The 18,326-nt window shown below is 41.6% G+C and overlaps 1 protein-coding gene across 6 annotated transcripts in view; it reads right to left on the reverse strand.

The window, feature by feature from the left end:
- Nucleotides 1-18,326, reverse strand: part of LIMS1 (LIM zinc finger domain containing 1) — a 116,443-nt gene that overhangs the window by 17,050 nt on the left and 81,067 nt on the right. For 4 of the 6 annotated variants that reach the window (XM_063458129.1, XM_063458139.1, XM_063458148.1 and 1 more), the window contains one exon: nt 9,927-10,086. In XM_063458129.1, coding sequence (XP_063314199.1) covers nt 9,927-10,086 — 160 coding nt within the window. Of the gene's footprint in view, nt 1-9,926; nt 10,087-15,165; nt 15,535-18,326 lie in introns of those variants that run through there. The other 2 variants (XM_063458111.1, XM_063458100.1) reach the window with 2 other exon arrangements.

Genomic DNA, 18,326 nt, shown 5'->3' on the forward strand with positions numbered 1-18,326 from the left:
CCTCCGTCCTAAGCAGGCACACAACGCCTCCAGATCGGGCATCGGCTAAAACACCATGGACTGACTCACGGAGAAGCCCACAGCCCACGGCCCTGCTAATACCGTAGAGACCCTTTTGTTCCTTTTTTTTTTTCTTTCCTATGTCTCCATGCAAGTTACCTGGCAGACACTCATGAGACGCTTTATCTATGTTTCACTTGTTTTGTGTTAACCCTATGCTTTAGACCTTTATGTTAACCGGATCACTACCAAGCAATATTAGATAAATACCACGACTGCACCTGTTACATATAACTGCTAACCTAGTATACTTAACATGTTTTAGAACTGAATAATCGTATAGACATCAATAGTTTAAACAACCAGGCATAACAGCTATGTCAAACCTATGGCAACACTAAACTTTAATCTTTAATTTCGTAGGTGCTGCAATGTTTTAGCTGGTAAAGGATCATCACTTGTTTCTTTTGTTGTTGACAGGCCAGACCCATAGGCATATATAGACCAATCGTGTTTTTATGACGTACACTCACATGACCCTGCTGTGCCTTTCACTCTTGTTTTCTGAAGCAAGGGATAACTCAGGAGGATAAACATCTTATGTATTCTGTTTCATTGTAATTCATGCATGATCTTGCATTCGTTGTTGTGACGATGCAGGACAAACTGTTCACTTAAGCACAACAAAAATAAAGAATTAAAAAAAAAAAAAATTACTGGACACCTGACAGTTCCTGGGTTCAGAGGACTGCAGCACCTCACTATGTTCCAGATACTGACTGGGCAAGCAGGTCAGCTCCATCTGTCAGGACTCAGGCCCAGAGACTCGCAATATCACGCTATGTTGCAGGAATGTGAGGTACCCCATGACAGGCATCCGCTCAATGAAATCCCAGACTGAGTAATCAGTACTGCCAAAGACGCTTTGCTGAGGCCCATATGTGGCATAGGGTGCAGGCACCGTGCAGAGTTTTTACTAGCCTGACGACAGAATTGTATTTTCACTCTTTTATATGTCTCCACTCCCAGTGGTATTATGTACTTTTTTTTTTTATCGTTTTTGCTCTATACTCTCCTGTTAGCATAAGCATGCTACTACTCATGGGCATAGTGCCCTTAATCTAATTTAATTTATACAACCAGTGCCCCCTCTGTCAGCCGTTCTCCTCCCTCAGCTCTCCATGGGCTGACCGCCCCACTGCCTCAGCAATAAATGAGCCGGCCTCCCCACTCCCTCTGTCAGCTGCCTGCCTCCCTCTCACAGCTCTTCATGAGCTGATCTCCCTCCCTTACGCCTCAATGAGCCAGCCGGCCGCCTCCCTCAGCCCCCGTGATCCGACTGCCCACCTCTGCTCTCAGGCAGCTGGTCACCTCGGGGGCTGAAGAGGCTCCAAATCCCAGGTGCCAGGACAAATTTCCTGGTCACTGTGGCGACCTGGGATTTGTGGAGCCCTGCTTTAAGGTATCTTCAGAAAGGCAACCAAATCAATGATTGACTAACAAAGAATACAGCGCAACAGCTACTAGCTTATGGCCTCCCAGACTAACCTCTAGCTTACATCTGTCTCTTGCTCTCTCCTAAAGGGCAGCACCCTACTCTCTCCTCCAGCTCTGCTTCACTCCCATCTTTTTTGATTGCTATTTCCTGTCCTAATGTGTTTTATACCCCACCTCCTATATACTGTAAGTTCGTTTGAGCAGGCTCCTCTTCAACCTATCGTTCCTGTAAGTTTTCTTGTAATTGTTCTATTTATAGTTAAATTCTCCCTCTCATAATATTGTAAAGCGCAACGGAATCTGTTGACGCTATATAAATGGCAAAAATAATAGTCCTGTGTTTAAATTCCAGGCTCTGCCTTAAAATAAACAAAACGCACACAATTTTTTTCTATATTTATACATCTACTCTTTTGTGTAACAGGCAGCATCTCTCTCGGTTAGTGTGGTATAAGAACTATGACAGCAACTGAACAAGACAGAGACCCACTGACAACTCAGAGGAAAGGAGAGTTAATGATCTACTGACAATTTTCACTGAACTAGCACCAGTCCAAGTTCAATCCCCTTTGCATATCACATTCAAATACACATGAGGGATACAACAGTTCTTTAACTATAAAACATTTTATCATCATGAATTTATTATTCAGATTTGTTTTCCCTTATCACTTACACCTCACATATGTATTTTGTATGCTTGTGCCTGCATTACCACTCTTAAAATGGTTAGAAAATGAAATAAATCACACCTTTGTTGCATATGCACGGTTATGTTTTTCCAATCGATATAACATAGGTTAGCCCTTAATCTTTATCTGTCCGCTTTCTTAGAGAGTAAGTCATTATACCAACAAAATATCCCCATAAGGTAGGAAGGATGGTTCACTAGGTTTCCAATTCTGTAGCTGAAGCTTAAATGAACACTCTAGGAACCATAATAACCTCATTAAAAAAAAGCATATGGGCAGAGAGGAGGACCATTCCAGCTGGAACATGAACTCTGGGGTTAAATTCATGAACAGTTTAATCCCTAATGGTAAGGAAGCACCAGGGACCTTCTAGTACCATAACAACTGAATTTCAATGAAGCTGCTATGGTGCCTGGAGTGCTCCTTTAACGCAGCCCTGTCACTTAAAGAGACACTGTAGGAACCCATGCCACTTTATCTTATTAAAGTGGTCTGGTTGCAGAGTCTCTGTTCACTTAACCCTGCAATGTCAAACATTACAGTTTTTGAGGAACTTGCCGCGCATGCGCATTAGGTATCCCCCATTGGCTGAAGTGAGTGGCGGAGGAGTGGAACCCTGCACCCACGTCCCTTGACGCTGGAATCAGGAATACAAAACTGTACTCTTTTTACACTTACCCAACACAGTCGTTTTTATTTAAGGTTTTCCTCATGAGGTTTATTTTATTTTTTTACCATAAATATAAATATAAGACAGGACTGGAGTTTCATTGAAGCTATACACAATATCAATTAAGCTTACAAAAGCATCTTCCACCATATCTTGACAATTCTGACAAGGCAAGAACAAGTGACAGCTGATGGGAATCAGCATCTAAATTGCTTGTGTGTAGTCATCCCTTCAAGAACTTGCAAAACGTTTTATTAAAATCATTCTTGTGCTACCTAAACACTCTTGATTGTTTCAACAACTAGAGATATTATCACACTAACACAAATTAGAGTTGGAGAATGAGAAGTGTAAAATTCTATAAAGCAGTCGGGAATCAGATACAGAAATAGATACTTTAAACTGTCAATGGTCTCTCGGTACCGATACAATAATGACAGAGTAACTACTTATGCTTCTCAATACTGCATGCATTTAAGTTCACCTCCCTTAAAAACGATGTGTCCACACTCCATACAGAGTTGTCAAATCAATTTTCCTTTAACTTTACAAACTACTGTACTACGAATTGACTGATTTTTATGTTCCCCTTATCAAATTAAAAAGAATTAAGAGTTGCACAGATCTTACTTCCTCTTTCAATGTGAAATTTTCAAGTAGATTCTGATTTTGTTTTCACATATTTTTATGTTAAATGTGATGTTCTACAGTGGGCAAAATCTTAGAACCAGTATAGCATTCTACAGAGAAATATTGGTAAAAGGAAGAGTCAGTCAAGGAGTTAAACCTCACTGTTGTCTGACTTTAAAGTAACACTATAGTGTTAGGATAACACATGTATTCCACACACCAGTGTTAAATTAGCTGTTTAGGTATCTAGCCCCTCTTTGTGGAGTTAAAAGGTTGTTTTATTTACCCTTTCTCCATCGCCACGCCGGCCTGTATGTGACTGAAAACAATCCTTGGCTGAAAACAATCTTTATGATCTCAGCCAATCCAATGCTTTCTCATAGGAAGCATTGTGAGGCTATTGCACATGCAAGGAAAAAATGCCCAATCGCTCAGAATTTCCACTCTAGTACATTTAGGGCAGGTATTTATGCTTTGTACAGGACTACAATACAGTATACTGTATTTTTTTACTCAAAGAGAGGTGGGGGGGGGGGGGGAGGGGTGGTTTATATAGCTTTTTGTTTCAGGCTTTTTTGTCTCGTCATCTAGCGCTAATGTACACTGTGCACGATGTACCCTGCAATGTTAACATGGTTAAAAGATATACCGTATTTATCGGCGTATAACAGGCACTTTTTCTCCCTGAAAATAGGGGGAAAATGATGGGTGCGTGTTATACGCCGATATACCATATTTACTTACCTGTCTTGAAGCGTGGGCCGGTGTTCAGCGCGCACCGCGGTACTGGAACTTCAATTTCAGGTTCCAGTTTCCGGCGGGACTGAAAGGAAGTGTGCACACTTCCTTTCAGTCCCGCCGGAAACCGGAACCTGAAATTGAAGTTCCTGTACCGCGGTGCGCGCTGTGAAGCCGGCCCACGCTTCAAGACAAGTAATTATGGGACAAGGGAAAGTGCACTAGAGGACACTATGGGAGGGGGGGGGGGGGGGAGTACTACGGGAGGGGAGAATACTACGGGAGGGGAGGGGAGAATACTATGGGAGGGGAGGGGAGAATACTACGGGAGGGGAGGGGAGAATACTACGGGAGGGGAGGGGAGGGGAGAATACTACGGGAGGGGAGGGGAGGGGAGAATACTACGGGAGGGGAGGGGAGGGGAGAATACTACGGGAGGGGAGGGGAGAATACTACGGGAGGGGAGGGGAGAATACTACGGGAGGGGGGGGAGAATACTATGGGGGGGGAGAATACTATGGGGGGGGGGAGAATACTATGGAAAGGGGGGGAGAATACTATGGAAAGGGGGGGAGAATACTATGGAAAGGGGGGGAGAATACTATGGAAAGGGGGGGAGAATACTATGGAAAGGGGGGGAGAATACTATGGAAAGGGGGGGAGAATACTATGGAAAGGGGGGGAGAATACTATGGAAAGGGGGGGAGAATACTATGGAAAGGGGGGGAGAATACTATGGAAAGGGGGGGGGGGATTTCCTGGAATTTCCTTCTTAAAATGAGGTGCATGTTATACGCCGGTGCGTGTTATACGCCGATAAATACGGTACTTTACAATGCTGGTCTAGAACCTAACCTGCCATATTAGCGAGGTATTCACAATTAGAACAGGTAGGCACACTTAATATGTTAATAAAGAACAGAAAATAACTAAACTCGGGTGCTCACTCGTATAAGGCCGTATTCCAAACAGGCCAAAAGAGTTACATTTATTGCTTAAACAAGGAGCACAACCACAAAAGTATATAGAAAAAGATGTTTATTACATGGGTCAAAAACACCTTTTTCTATATACTTTTGTGGTTGTGCTCCTTGTTTAAGCAATAAATATTAGCATGCCTGTAAAATGAAAGCTTTGCAAGGAAAAATCTCTGTATTTAACCATTCATATTAAGATCAAAGATTTGTGAACAATTATCTTTCCATCTGTTGCCCATTTGTACAAATATGAAAACTCTGAGCAAACCTTCCCTGTGCTGTACCATTAATTTTAAATTTGAAAGCACTGAGCGATCAGTTCTCTCTGTTCCACCATTCATCTTAATATGAAAGCTCTGTGAGCAAATACCGCTCTCTAAAATTGTACTAATCATCTAGTAGGAAAGCAACTATCTTCTACTATAGTGCACAAATCGTATCAATATGAAAGCTTTCAGAGTAGCAACCTCTCTCTGTATTGTGTCCATCATATTAACAAGGTAAGGTTTCTGAGCAGCAACATCCATTCTCAGTAAATCACACAGTCTGTAATTCGGAGTAGGGACTTCTTCCATTTCTGTATTACACCATTCATATTGGACTGTAAGCCAAGCACGTGAAACTTGTGGCCCACAATGGATATATTTGGGGCCCACCTGCCCTGGGGCCACTTTGTGTTGTGGCTGCAACCAGACAAGCCAGGAAAGATATTTATGGTTGTATGCATTTTTGTATTGACTGTTTTTAATTGTCATATCATTTGCCTTTGGTCCCTGAGGAAGTTCCTTTTTTATAGGAACGAAATGCGTAGGACCTCCTTTTGTTTTATTTAATGTGGCTAATGTATATAGCCTTTTTTCTATAATATATCTGCATATTTATTTTACCCTACCTATATTGGAGTCTCATTCCATATTTTGGTCCGCTTGGAGTTCCAGTGGAGAGTGGAGGCGTTCAGCCGCCTAAGTTCATCGGGGCAGGCACCTTTTTTGGCGCATTATTCATTTTGATCTTGTAAGTGCATTATTATATCAGCGCATTATTATTCATTTTGCTGTATCACACTATGTATCTTTTTCTGTTCCTGTTTTAGATTATGTACAGCCGAATCTCATTTCCCTCTGTGTCTATATATATGTTGTAAAAGGTCAGGAACTGGGCCACGACCTTGAGAGGCTGTTTTGAATATATCAGATAAGTATATCTAGATACCATTGCAATACAATTTGAGGTATCATATATATACATATTGCTTTTTCTTCCCCATTCTTCCCCATTCCTGCTCACAGTGTCAGAGGAGTGTCTGGCCTGCTTGAACAGAGAAAAGCAGGGCTGGAACTGGAGGACGGGTGGCTCATCTTAAGGTAGGGGAAGATGGGTTTCCTGTGTAGTGTGTTAGATTGGGGAGGAGGGGCATTGTATTAATTTGAGGGAGGGGGAAGTGTATTAAATTTGGGAGGGGAGGCAGTGTATTAATTTGGGGGAAGGAGGGAGTGGGGCAGGGTAGTAGAGTGGGTGGGGCAGTGTGTTAAATTGGAGGGAGGGCAGTGTATTACATTTGGGGAGGGAGAGGGACAGTGTTAAATTGGGGGAGGGAGGGCAGTGTATTAAATTAGAGTGCTGGTAGGAGGGGCAGTGTATTCAATAAGAGTGGAGGGAGGAGGGACAGTGTATTGGATTTGTGGGCAATGTATTAGAGTGGGAAGAGGGGCAGTGTGTTAGGTTGGGTCTGCACGAAGGCGCTGAACACACCCCATGGAGATGCTGATTGGCCGAGCAGCTTTTTGCCACACATGCACAATAGCCTCCCAATGCTTTCCTATGGCAAAACATTGGATTGGCTGAGATCATCAAGTGTGATGATCTCAGCCAAAGTGAAGAACACACTCATAGGACTTCAAAATCAACAAGAGTACGTCATTTGGTTTTCACAACTGTGCAACAGCAGACATTCACCATTTTAGTCCCATTACCAAACTTTTCTTAATATGTCAAGGTAGTTGGACTGAAACATTGGTTATTTGGAAATGCATGTCTCCTTAAAATAAATTTGCTCTTTTGTTTACTTTGAAGCCCTACAAGCGTGAGGACGTCCAGTGTCAGTTAGGCAACTTTTTTTTTATACTGTACTTTTCTAAATAAACCTACTTTTCTCTGAAAATTGAAGTATTCGTTTTTTTCCAGCCCACATAAACTTAAACCTGGTTTATTTGGCCGTGTTGTCCTTTGAGTTTGACATGCTTGCTGTAAGTTCTCCGAGAAGAGACTTCCTTCTCTGAATTGCATCCTTTCTATTAGCATATTAGTGCAATATAGCCAATAATAAACATGTAAACGAGTCCAGGGTATAAATGGGGTTAGAAAGGAATTGTTTTTTTTCTACCTGTGAAACAGTATCTACCAGGTTTTTTGTTTGTTTTCCTCAGGATCTAGAAGACTGGTTTAATAATCTGCATCTACATTTTGTATTAATATGGTGGTAACGTGCATGATGCACAACAGTACTCACACTAGCAGCTCATAATTCACCTACCCTTTACTGCTAACAAGTAATGAAGTCCACACAGAAAAGCTTGGATGGCATTTCTAAACCGGGGCCTCGTCTGGCACAGTGGCCCTTTAGCAGCACAAACCCACATAAAATGCCAAAATTGTATGCAAACACCCTTCATTCAAACACCATCACTGCACCTGCATGTAAAGGTTTACACTACAAACACACTAGGGATTGGCAGATACAGATACCAATAATATGTGACCTTTTAGGCAGATAGCTTGTACATTTACCATTTAGAGAAAATAAATATTTCTACACAAATCTGAACTTAACTGAACATGCTTATTTATTTAATTTTTTTTTGCAAATATTTCTATTATTAAGTGTTAAATGCACAAAATATAGATACCAGTCAGATTGTTTTCTGTTTTCAAGAATATTTTTGTGTTTATGTAGTGAATGCAGTGTGTGTGTATATATATATTTGGGTAGGATTCTGTGGCTTCCAGTGGCTTTGTGCAGGTTGCCAGGGGTCTCACATTGTAGAGGGGGCGATTAGGATCCAGTGCACGCCATCTTCTGTCCTTTCTCCAACTCTCTTGAGCAAACTGTGCAGAGTGGAGCATTTCTGTGGTAAACCCCAGGGGGGCTCACAAGAGTTGCAGAGAGGCGCTGCAGATAGCGTACGCCAATACCAATATTGCTGAAAATGCGGAATATCGGCTGATAACAGCCAGACGATAATCGGTCGATCCCTAAAACACACCCCTGCGTTCAATCGCAAATATTACCCAGAAGTACAACACTGCATTCCAGTAACAATAGTACTTAAAATACACCCCTACATGCACACATATACTTTATACAAAAACATGATAAAATTTGAACGCACAAACACTGCACATAAATACAACCCGGCAACTATCGGCATAGCATTGTAGGAGTTCTATGACAAACGGGGATCTACCTTTTGGCCACCCTTATGCAGTTTAGGGGTCCAAAAAAAAATTATTGCGCCACGGCCCACACTACATTAGCTCCACCACTGCGTAAAACGTCCTGTGACCATATAGGAGCTGAGACCCTGCAAAGGACTAAAATAAAAAAGGAGGGTATTTAATTCAATGCCCTGAGGCACGTCTTGATCCTGTGAAGAGTCTAATGCGGTTTTGGAAAGTGTATTTTTTTTTTTTTTTTTTTTAAACTTTGTTTCACAAAGTCTCCAACAAAAGGAGGACCCTTTGTTAGCCCCTAAAGCACTTTAGCAAGGTTATCTGAATATTACAGGACACACTTAACCATGATGGATGTATTTAGCTTTCATATTTTGTTACTGGTATTAACCCCTTTACTTCTTTTTGATGAAAAAATAAATAATAGTATAACATTTATTTGAAGCAAAGGATGCCGGTGGATATATAAACATATGCAAAACAGCAATTTAAATTCTTAAAACGTTAGTATAAAAGCAACAATATATATTTTTTTTCTCACATACAGTAGGTGTAATACAAATAGAGAAGCAGTACAGTGTACGAAAAAACGTCAACAGAATATGTAAAAAAACGTCTGCATTTGATCAGAGACTTGACAAGGTAAATACAGTTAAATTAGAGTTCTAATATAAAAAGGTATTTAAAACGCATATATATCAATCTTCTCTACTACTCTATGGAATTCTACATCACGCTCATTGAATGCCTGTAAGTGTGCATTAAATGTCCGCTCATCTTCTCTTTTCAAAACAGCAAAGGAAGTTTCAATGGGTTGTATCAATCCTACAATGAGGGAGGGGCAAGTAGCAAATTAGCTCCACCATTTTTCTGTTAGTAAATTGCGATGAGCTGCACCTTTTTGTACACTTGCAGTCATTCAATAAGTGAATGGTGGCTTCTAGTAGAGAAATGTTCCTTTACAGGCGGTTTATTATTCGAAGAGCAAAAATGTACCGGTAAGTGAGGTTTTAGGAATTAATTTCTTTTTGCACAATATATGAAAGTAAAAACTTTTATACTTGACTCTGGGAGTAAAGTGGTTTTAAAAAAAGGTAGTTAAACATTGAAAGAACCGGCTCTGCTGCAAACACCCTAGGCCATGATATATACTGATTTTAGTCTTGAAAGAAAAGTCAATAAGCAAAATTTACATTTGCTCATTTAAAACACGTGAAACTAAACATGTGTAACTCTAGTTAGGGAGGGGTGAGAATGAAAAAGCATTGTTACCTCATAGAAGAGTCCCTCTGGGAATTGCTGAAAGCACTGAGCACACACAAAGCATTGCTCATGGTACAGCTCTCCATTGCTGTTCACAATCTTCTCTGCAGGGGCAAAGCCGGCATGGCAGCGTTCACACATCGCATTTGCAAGAGCATTCGCCATGTTGCTGCAAAAACAGAACAAGAAGGTTACATGAAAATCCATCAATGAAATAACTGATCAAAACTAAATCTGTCTGCAATATAGCAAGCTTGGTGGAAAACAATAAAGCCCAGCATGTGTTCAAGCAACAATAATATAAAACTACTGTTGAACTGGTATACATGTACATATGCAACATTTTACAGCATGGAAGCCAATCCGACTTGGATGCCACCTTCAATTTAAGGGGTAAATGCAGAAATGATATGGTATTTCTGTCTAAAACACTGTGGTACCATTGAAAGAATGAACATTAATTCAAATTACAGCTCGGTTTGGGATTTAATAAATGATCAACCAGTTTTTATGTGGTTGTTACATAGTTACAAAGATTAGAGGATAAATGAACTAGTGGTTCAACTTGAGGGATCTTCTGTAACTGTAAGCGTTGTAAACTTTGAAAAAATATATAAAAGATAAGTAAAGTAAACATATGGAGTCAAGCGCTCCTTTAACTCAACAAGAAATGCTCTTATGCAAAGCCACAATTTAATCACGTTTTGAGAAGACAGGATGGATTGCAGTAGGTAAGAAACATTCCATTCTAGCCAAGGAGTTCCATAAAAAATGGTAATGGTTGGAGGAGAGTTAACTACTGTGACTACCATCGATTTTACACTTTGAAAATTGTCATAATTAATCCCATATTTAGAGACTTTTCTGCCTTTAATGCAACTGAGTATATTGAAGGGGCTCTGTCACCACATGTTGGAAAGTGTTGGAAAACATGTGGAACACTGCAACGTTTCGACCTCACATGAGATCTTTGTCAAGCTTGAGTTAATTCTCCACCACTCACACATTTAAATTCTTACAACAAGATTGTTGTAAATAAAAAAAAAAAATAAGGCAAGTGTCAGAGACCATTTCCCAAGGCCATCTACGATTTTCCTTCATCGGCAGCTTATAAATGTCATATTTACTAGAAGCCTTATTAGAGCGCATATTTGTAGCCAAATTTACTTTTTTGATTATCAGACAGATTTCTCAATTTGGCTCCATTTTGAAGTTAAATAAAAAAAATGTTAAAAAACATACATACATATATTATATACATACAGTAAATTAAGCACTGCATCCAACCTATTACAGCACTGATGTTAAGGTGTTCATGCTTACAATTCCTTGGTCTAGGTAGGAGTTACAAACTTCAGGCAGCTATCAAACAATCTTTGACAAATAACTAAATATCACTACTGAGGAGAACAGTCTGTTAATTCGTCCAATCATATTTTGTTACCTAAACTCAGGGGATGACGTCTAAAGAGTATCCACCAATATAATGTTACAGATATTAAATGAAAGCTGTGAATCACCACATAACCCGTTAAATAACAGTTTTAAATCCAATGAACTGGAGTACAGAGACAGACTAAATCGTGTCACTAGATTTCTTTTACTGTTCTATAGAAATAAAGTTTTATAAATACAATGGAAATATACTACATTGATTAACGAAAGCATTTCTATCTGGCCTTCAACATGTTTCTTGCAAGTTCCCGGTTTAGGTTCATAAACAAAATCTTTAGCCTATAAACAAGCATCAGGGTAGCCAAGGCCATCTTCACTAGATATGACATTCTCTTTTATTACACTATGCCAATCTACCATGTTCTCGAGAAGAAGAACGGTTATTGTATGGCCAGGACATAAGATTTGTCAATTATTTCTTGATTATTAAAGGAACAGACAAAACAAAAAAAATATTGGGTGAATGAACACTGAATAAGATTGGTCACTAAAAATTATTAACAGACCTTTTCCAGAAATTATGGTGTAACTTGAATGGTTGAAAACACGGTACAATATACTAATACTATTGAGAAACATGATTATTCTGTAAAAATATTAGAAACTGTCAGTTTCTTATATTGACAATTCTCTTCACCCCATACTTTTAAACTCTACAAAAAGTTTTTCTTCCTGTGTAATTCATACACTTACATCTGCTTATAACGCTTTAACTATTGCATGCTCAACCGTTCCTAACATAGTAACTTGCATGGTAAGAGCCCTTAGAACACCTGTGAATATGACAACAGAGGCAAAGGTAATATGCAATGAATGCCAATATAATCCAATGTAAACTTACAAATCATTATACAGACTTAATTTGACTCTACAACAAAGATCTGCCAAAGCTACTCTATTTACCAATCCATTAGACCTAACCTTTCAAAGCATTTGGACAGTCTTGCTGAACCTGGTGTGAAGAATATCATTGCAGTAGAACCATGGTCATTTAACCTCTTCAAACTTTTGGAGTTAAAAGCTAGCAATAATTGAATCATGGATTTATATTATGATTTCAACTTTATAAAGCAGACTGTCTCACGGGTTACAAACTTTTTGCCACCATACTTGCAGATAAGCTATGACATGTCAACACACACACACACTCATTATTATTATGATATTTATAGAACGCCGTCAAATTCCGCAGCGCTTTACAATGGGTGGACGAACAGACATGTAGTTGTAACCAGACAAGTTGGACACACAGGAACAGAGGGGTTGAGGGCCCTGCTCAATGAGCTTACATGCTAGAGGGAGTGGGTTAAAATGATACAAAAGGTAAGGATAGTATTAGACTAGTGACAGTTGCAGAAGAGGAATCAGTTGGGAGCTATTAACAGTTTAATTGATACGCTTTTATAAAGAAGTGGGTTTTTAACGATTTTTTGAAGGAGTGGAGACTGGGTGAGCATCTAACGGAGGAGGGAAGCGAGTTCCACAGAAATGGTGCCGCCCTTGAGAAATCTTGAAGGCGAGCATCAGAGGTGGGAGTACGGACAGAAGATAGATGTAAGTCTTCAGCAGATCATAAGGGCCTAGACGGGACATACTTGTGTAAAAGGGAGGATAGATAGGTGGGAGCAACATTATGTAGAGATTTGAAAGCAAGAACCAGAATTTTAAATTGAGCTCTATATATTATAGGAAGCCAATGTAGGGACTGACAGAAGGGTGAGACGTGGGAGGTGCGGGCGGACAGGAAGATGAGCCTCGCCGCCGCATTCATTATGGACTGTAATGGCGCAAGTTGGGAGCACGTAAGACCACTGAAAAGCGGATTACAGTAGTCAAGGCGAGAAAGGACAGTGGAATGGATTCACTGAGTGAATTAGCAGGTGTTGCAATTGTAGAACTTCCTCTAAGTGCAACATTTTTAGCATAGACATAATGTGAGTGGCCAGCATGATCCAAATGTTTCCATTGTGAGGACAGACAGACATTTGCCTATAGTGTGAAGTAATGGGTACATTCCTGGGATCTGGATGGAGACTGCTCTCTCCTCGGTTGCCTTGGTAGTGAGGAATTAATACCTTAGCATCATCAATTTCTGCAATCATGGCGGTGATTGGTTGAGAGTGCTGTGGGACAAGCACTCAGTTTAATCTCTCCATCCTGGTGAGATTAAACAGACATTTCGATTGGAAGTGTTAATTCCAAATTCTCAAGACAGTCAGGTAGAAGACAGTTTCCAGTAACATTTTGGAGATTGCACCCTGAGCCACTGTCAAACCATTCCTAAAACTATTTGTCATTAAGCTGTGGGCCGTGCCAGGACACCAAGCAACATTGAGCTGTAGTGATTGTGTAGCTTTGAGTGCCACTTTAAATAAAAAGTCCATTATGAAAATCTGTGTCAACTAAAATATTTGCACATATATGTAAGCAATACAAAGGTTGAATTAAGTCATCATACGGGACAAAGATGATATGTGATCTTGCCAAGTTTCAGAAGTATGTGCTTGATCTGGGCGGAAGACGGAGACACACACGCACACACACCCCTTTAGAGATCAAACATCTATTGGGGCAACTGAAATGTGTTCCGAACACAAATTAATGTATGATGTCTGCAGGCACCATATTTTCCTCTATTAGGAGAAGGACCAGTTCTACAACTATTCTATCTAATATGGCACCAGAACAGCAATATATGTTTTGCCCAAGTATAGTACATGGAGATATTTTCTTTTCTTCCAGGCTGTCTTATCTCTATACCAGTCTACGCACATCATCACCGCATGTATACAAATTCTCACAGTTATAGAAAGGAGACTTAAACAAACTCTATGCATTTCCTCACATCTAAAAAGTGTCTCAATTTAGTGTGGAATCAGTTAATTTTTCACATCTTGAAATGGTGTTTCAGATCAGTACACTGGTGACCTGTAAATGCACTAACATTTGAGAAAATACAAGCAGATCATGTATGTAATTATATACATGTAAAAAGAATGCAAAGAATTCTTGTATTATTTTGATTGTAAGCTCTAGCGGCAGACATTTCTTCCCTTCAGATTTCTATGCTGACCATGTTTTACTGCCCATAAACTACAGAGTCATTTGCAAATATTCTTGAACACCTGTTGGCCAGTGACAAACATGAATTCATCTGGTTCCCAGAATGGCTATCATGTTCCTTCAAACAGAAAAGAATGCACCAACTGAAAAATATATATATATATATATAATTCGATAAAGAATAGTTCAAGCACACAGATGAACTGGGGTTATCTTAAAAGGGCAAATCAGGACAAAGTTATGTTGCCAAAACTATCAATAGGCAAACAATAGTAAGGATCCTACCAGTTTCTAACTTTTAGAATATTGCTCGTGAATGTGATCGCTAAATAGTTATTCTAAAAATAGCACCCATTTTGTATTTTATCATTCGCCCAGTAAATAAAGTTTATGGAAAAGTGAAACTCAATTGTGAAGACTGGGGAGATGAGCAATTGCTAATTTAACCACACACAAGGGTGGGGGTGGGGGTGACAGACAAAACATGTCAGTAGATCAACTGACCGCATACAAAAATGGTGTTTATAAATGTAAATGTGTGGAATAGCCAGCATAAAACAAAGTACACATTAAAAAGATGCAATGGTAATGGTAATAAATATAATCTCATGAAAAATAAAGAGAAAAGTATTTGATGTAATAATTCAATTGTAACGGTTTTACAAATTGTATCCAATGTAAGTCCCAGAATCCTGCTCTAACATTAAACTATATACCTATATCCACTTACAATCTAGCATAGAAATCGCAGATTTCCTTGTACACCTTCACATCACTGCGTCTCCGTTGCAAATTTGATACAGGTTTTTCTTCTTCTGCCCCACTTTCTCGGGGAACACAATTGTTGGTAACTTCCATAACAGGTATTTCCCCGTTTTCTGGAATATCTGGATGGATCCTGGTTTGAAATTCCATTCTTGTTGCCCCTTTAGATCCTTCTTAATAGACAAATATCTTAATGTCTCCAGCAAGGTGTAGCAGGGTTCTGCCAGGCTGCATGAAAGATGAAATCAGTGTTCCAAACTACACCCAGGACTAAAGCGGATTTCGACTGACTCATACTGGGATTCACTTCAGTGCTGCCCACATTCCACAGCACATATTCCAACTAAGGCTATGGAGGATAAAACGTCACTTAGGATAGGTGGGACTCAGCTGCTCGTAGCTGTTGATGTTAAGAATTCCATTCCATCCAGAGTGGAAACTGCACTGTAAAATTTGGCCCAGAGTTGCTTACTGCTCAGCAGTTGCAGTAATTATGCTGGTCCGTGGAGAATTAAGTTCTTGATGTTTTCTATTTATTTTTTTTCCCAGTTGTTGGCAATTAATGACCATATTCAGGAAAATAAATAAACTAAAAAAAAAAAAAAAACAGGTGTAGCCTGTACTCGTATATGCAAACGCTAGCATAATTTTGTGTAAGTGAAATTACAACACAGCATTCGAGTTTGATTCAAAGCATTCAATTATGTTTTACAACGCATAAGTAACCATGGGTCTCTCCTTGTATGTACAAACCATATATGGATTTATTTTTAACAAGTAATATTCATTGCTGCTGTGTTGGATGTTTTAGCTATTCCCTAGGCTTTGATAAGAACGTCTGGCACGAGATCAAATATTCACTGTCCTGTAATTAAATAACTCTTGTAAGACATTTCTACAGAAACAAAAAGGAAACAAAAACAACAGAAACAAAACACAAAAGCAATATTTTCTATTTAAAAATACACTAGATTTTAGGCTTGTTTGGGCAGGGCTAGCTTCACCTAATTTTGCTGTATGTAAAGCGTGTTTTGTTAGAATGGCTTGGATTGCTTTGCCTATTGTACAGTGATGAGGGATATGTTGGCGCTATATTAATAATTATAAAATAATAAAGGCTGCTGTAGTGATTATGGTACCAGGAGTGCCTTAGTGCTGTCACAACGTAATCTTTCAAACCATTTTAGCATGGTTTGACAATCTGGTTCCCACCAGGTTCCCTATCTGCACCCAGGCTTGCTGGAGAAGTAGAATATTAATGGAAGAACTAGACTCATTAATTAGCTGAATGAAATATGCATCAAGTCTTTTCTGCTCACCAAGACCAAACTCAGGGCAGATGCTTGCCAGCACCCAGGAAAGTGTCAGTATGTGCCAAAACAGATAATGATGGGACAGCGCAAGGGCACTTAGTAGAAACAGGCCAGGGGCGGACTGACCGGTCGGGCACTTCGGACATGGTCCGAGGGCCCGGCCGGGAGGGGGGCCCGCCCGGCCGCCCCTTTAAATGCTGCAGCCGCCTGAGCGCTCTCTTAAGAGCGCTCAGGCGGCTGCAGCTTCTCACCTCCCCTCCTCTGTAGCGCTCGCCGGTCCGCGGTGCCCGGCCGGAGTGATAGGAAGGTGCACACTGAGTGTGCACCTTCCTATCACTCCGGCCGGGCATCTGACCGGACAGCAGCTCGGCCACGCTACAGAGGGGGAGGGGGGGAGAGGGGGAGGGGGAGGGGGGGAGAGGGGGAGGGGGAGGGGGGGAGAGGGGGGGAGAGGGGGGGGGGAGGGGGGGAGAGGGGAGGGGGAGGGGGGGAGAGGGGAGGGGGAGGGGGGGAGAGGGGAGGGGGAGGGGGGGAGAGGGGAGGGGGAGGGGGGGAGAGGGGAGGGGAAGGGGGGGAGAGGGGGAGAGGGGGGGGAGAGGGGAGGGGGGGAGAGGGGAGGGGGAGGGGGGGAGGTGTGTATGCTGCCGTATTCTGCTTGTGTTATTTATACGGTAATTGCTTTGTATCGCTGAATATTTGTGCGTATATGAGCTATTATAATGTGTATGTTCACAGGAGTAGTTTGTGGTATCGTGTATGATACATATGAATGTGGGCTGTGTATGGGGGCTGCATGTGGAATTGTGTGTGTGTGGATGTATATGTCAAGTTGTGTATTTGGTAGTGTGTGTATGGGGTGGGGGGGGAATTAACGGAGGGGGTGGGGGGGTGAAATGAACGGAGGGGGTGGGGGGAAATTAACGGAGGGGGTGGGGGGGCATGAACAGAGAGGGGGGAATGAACAGGGGGGGAAATGAACAGAGGGGGGGATGAACAGGGAGGGGGGGAAATAACAGGGAGGGGGGGAAATAACAGGGAAGGGGGGAAATAACAGGGAAGGGGGGAAATAACAGGGAGGGGGGATGAACAGGGAGGGGGGGAAATGAACAGAGAGGGAGAGGAGGGGGGTAAGAAGAAAGGGAGGGGGTGGGTAAGAAGAAAGAGGGAGGGGGGGGTAAGAAGAAAGAGGGAGGGGGGGTAAGAAGAGGGAGGGGCGTATGAAGAGAGAGGGGGGTTAGGAGAAGAGAGGGAGGGGGTAAGAAGAGAGAGAAGGGGGTAAGAAGAGAGAGAAGGGGGTAAGAAGAGGGGGGGTAGGAAGAGGGAGGAGTAAGAAGAGGTGGGAGTAAGAAGAGGGGGAGGGGGTAGTAAGAAGAGAGTGAGGGGGGAGTAAGAAGAGGGGGAGGGGGGGAGTAAGAGGAGGGCAATTGCCCCCTCCCCTGTCCGCAGGCACCGTGCGGGCAGCCGGCAGGGGAGGGAGGAAGAGAGGACCCGGGAGCTCAGCCTGCAGCTCCTCTGGGTCCTTCTTGCACGAGCACAGATCGTTGCCGCGGTTACCACGGCAACGTTACGGCTCTTGCGAGAGTAAACTCTAGCCCTGGAGCTACGGGCTAGAGTTCACTCTCAACACTGTGACCACCAGGGATTCCTGGTGGTCGCAGTGGTGAGAATGAACTCTAGCCCCATAAACACACTGCCCCCACACACCATACACATTCACACACTGCCCACCATACACCCACACACACCATACACATTTACACACATTGCCACACACACACATACACTGCCCACCCATACACACACAGCACCCCAA

The sequence above is a fragment of the Pelobates fuscus genome, chromosome 1, assembly GCF_036172605.1.
Source record: "Pelobates fuscus isolate aPelFus1 chromosome 1, aPelFus1.pri, whole genome shotgun sequence".
NCBI lineage: Eukaryota > Metazoa > Chordata > Amphibia > Anura > Pelobatidae > Pelobates > Pelobates fuscus.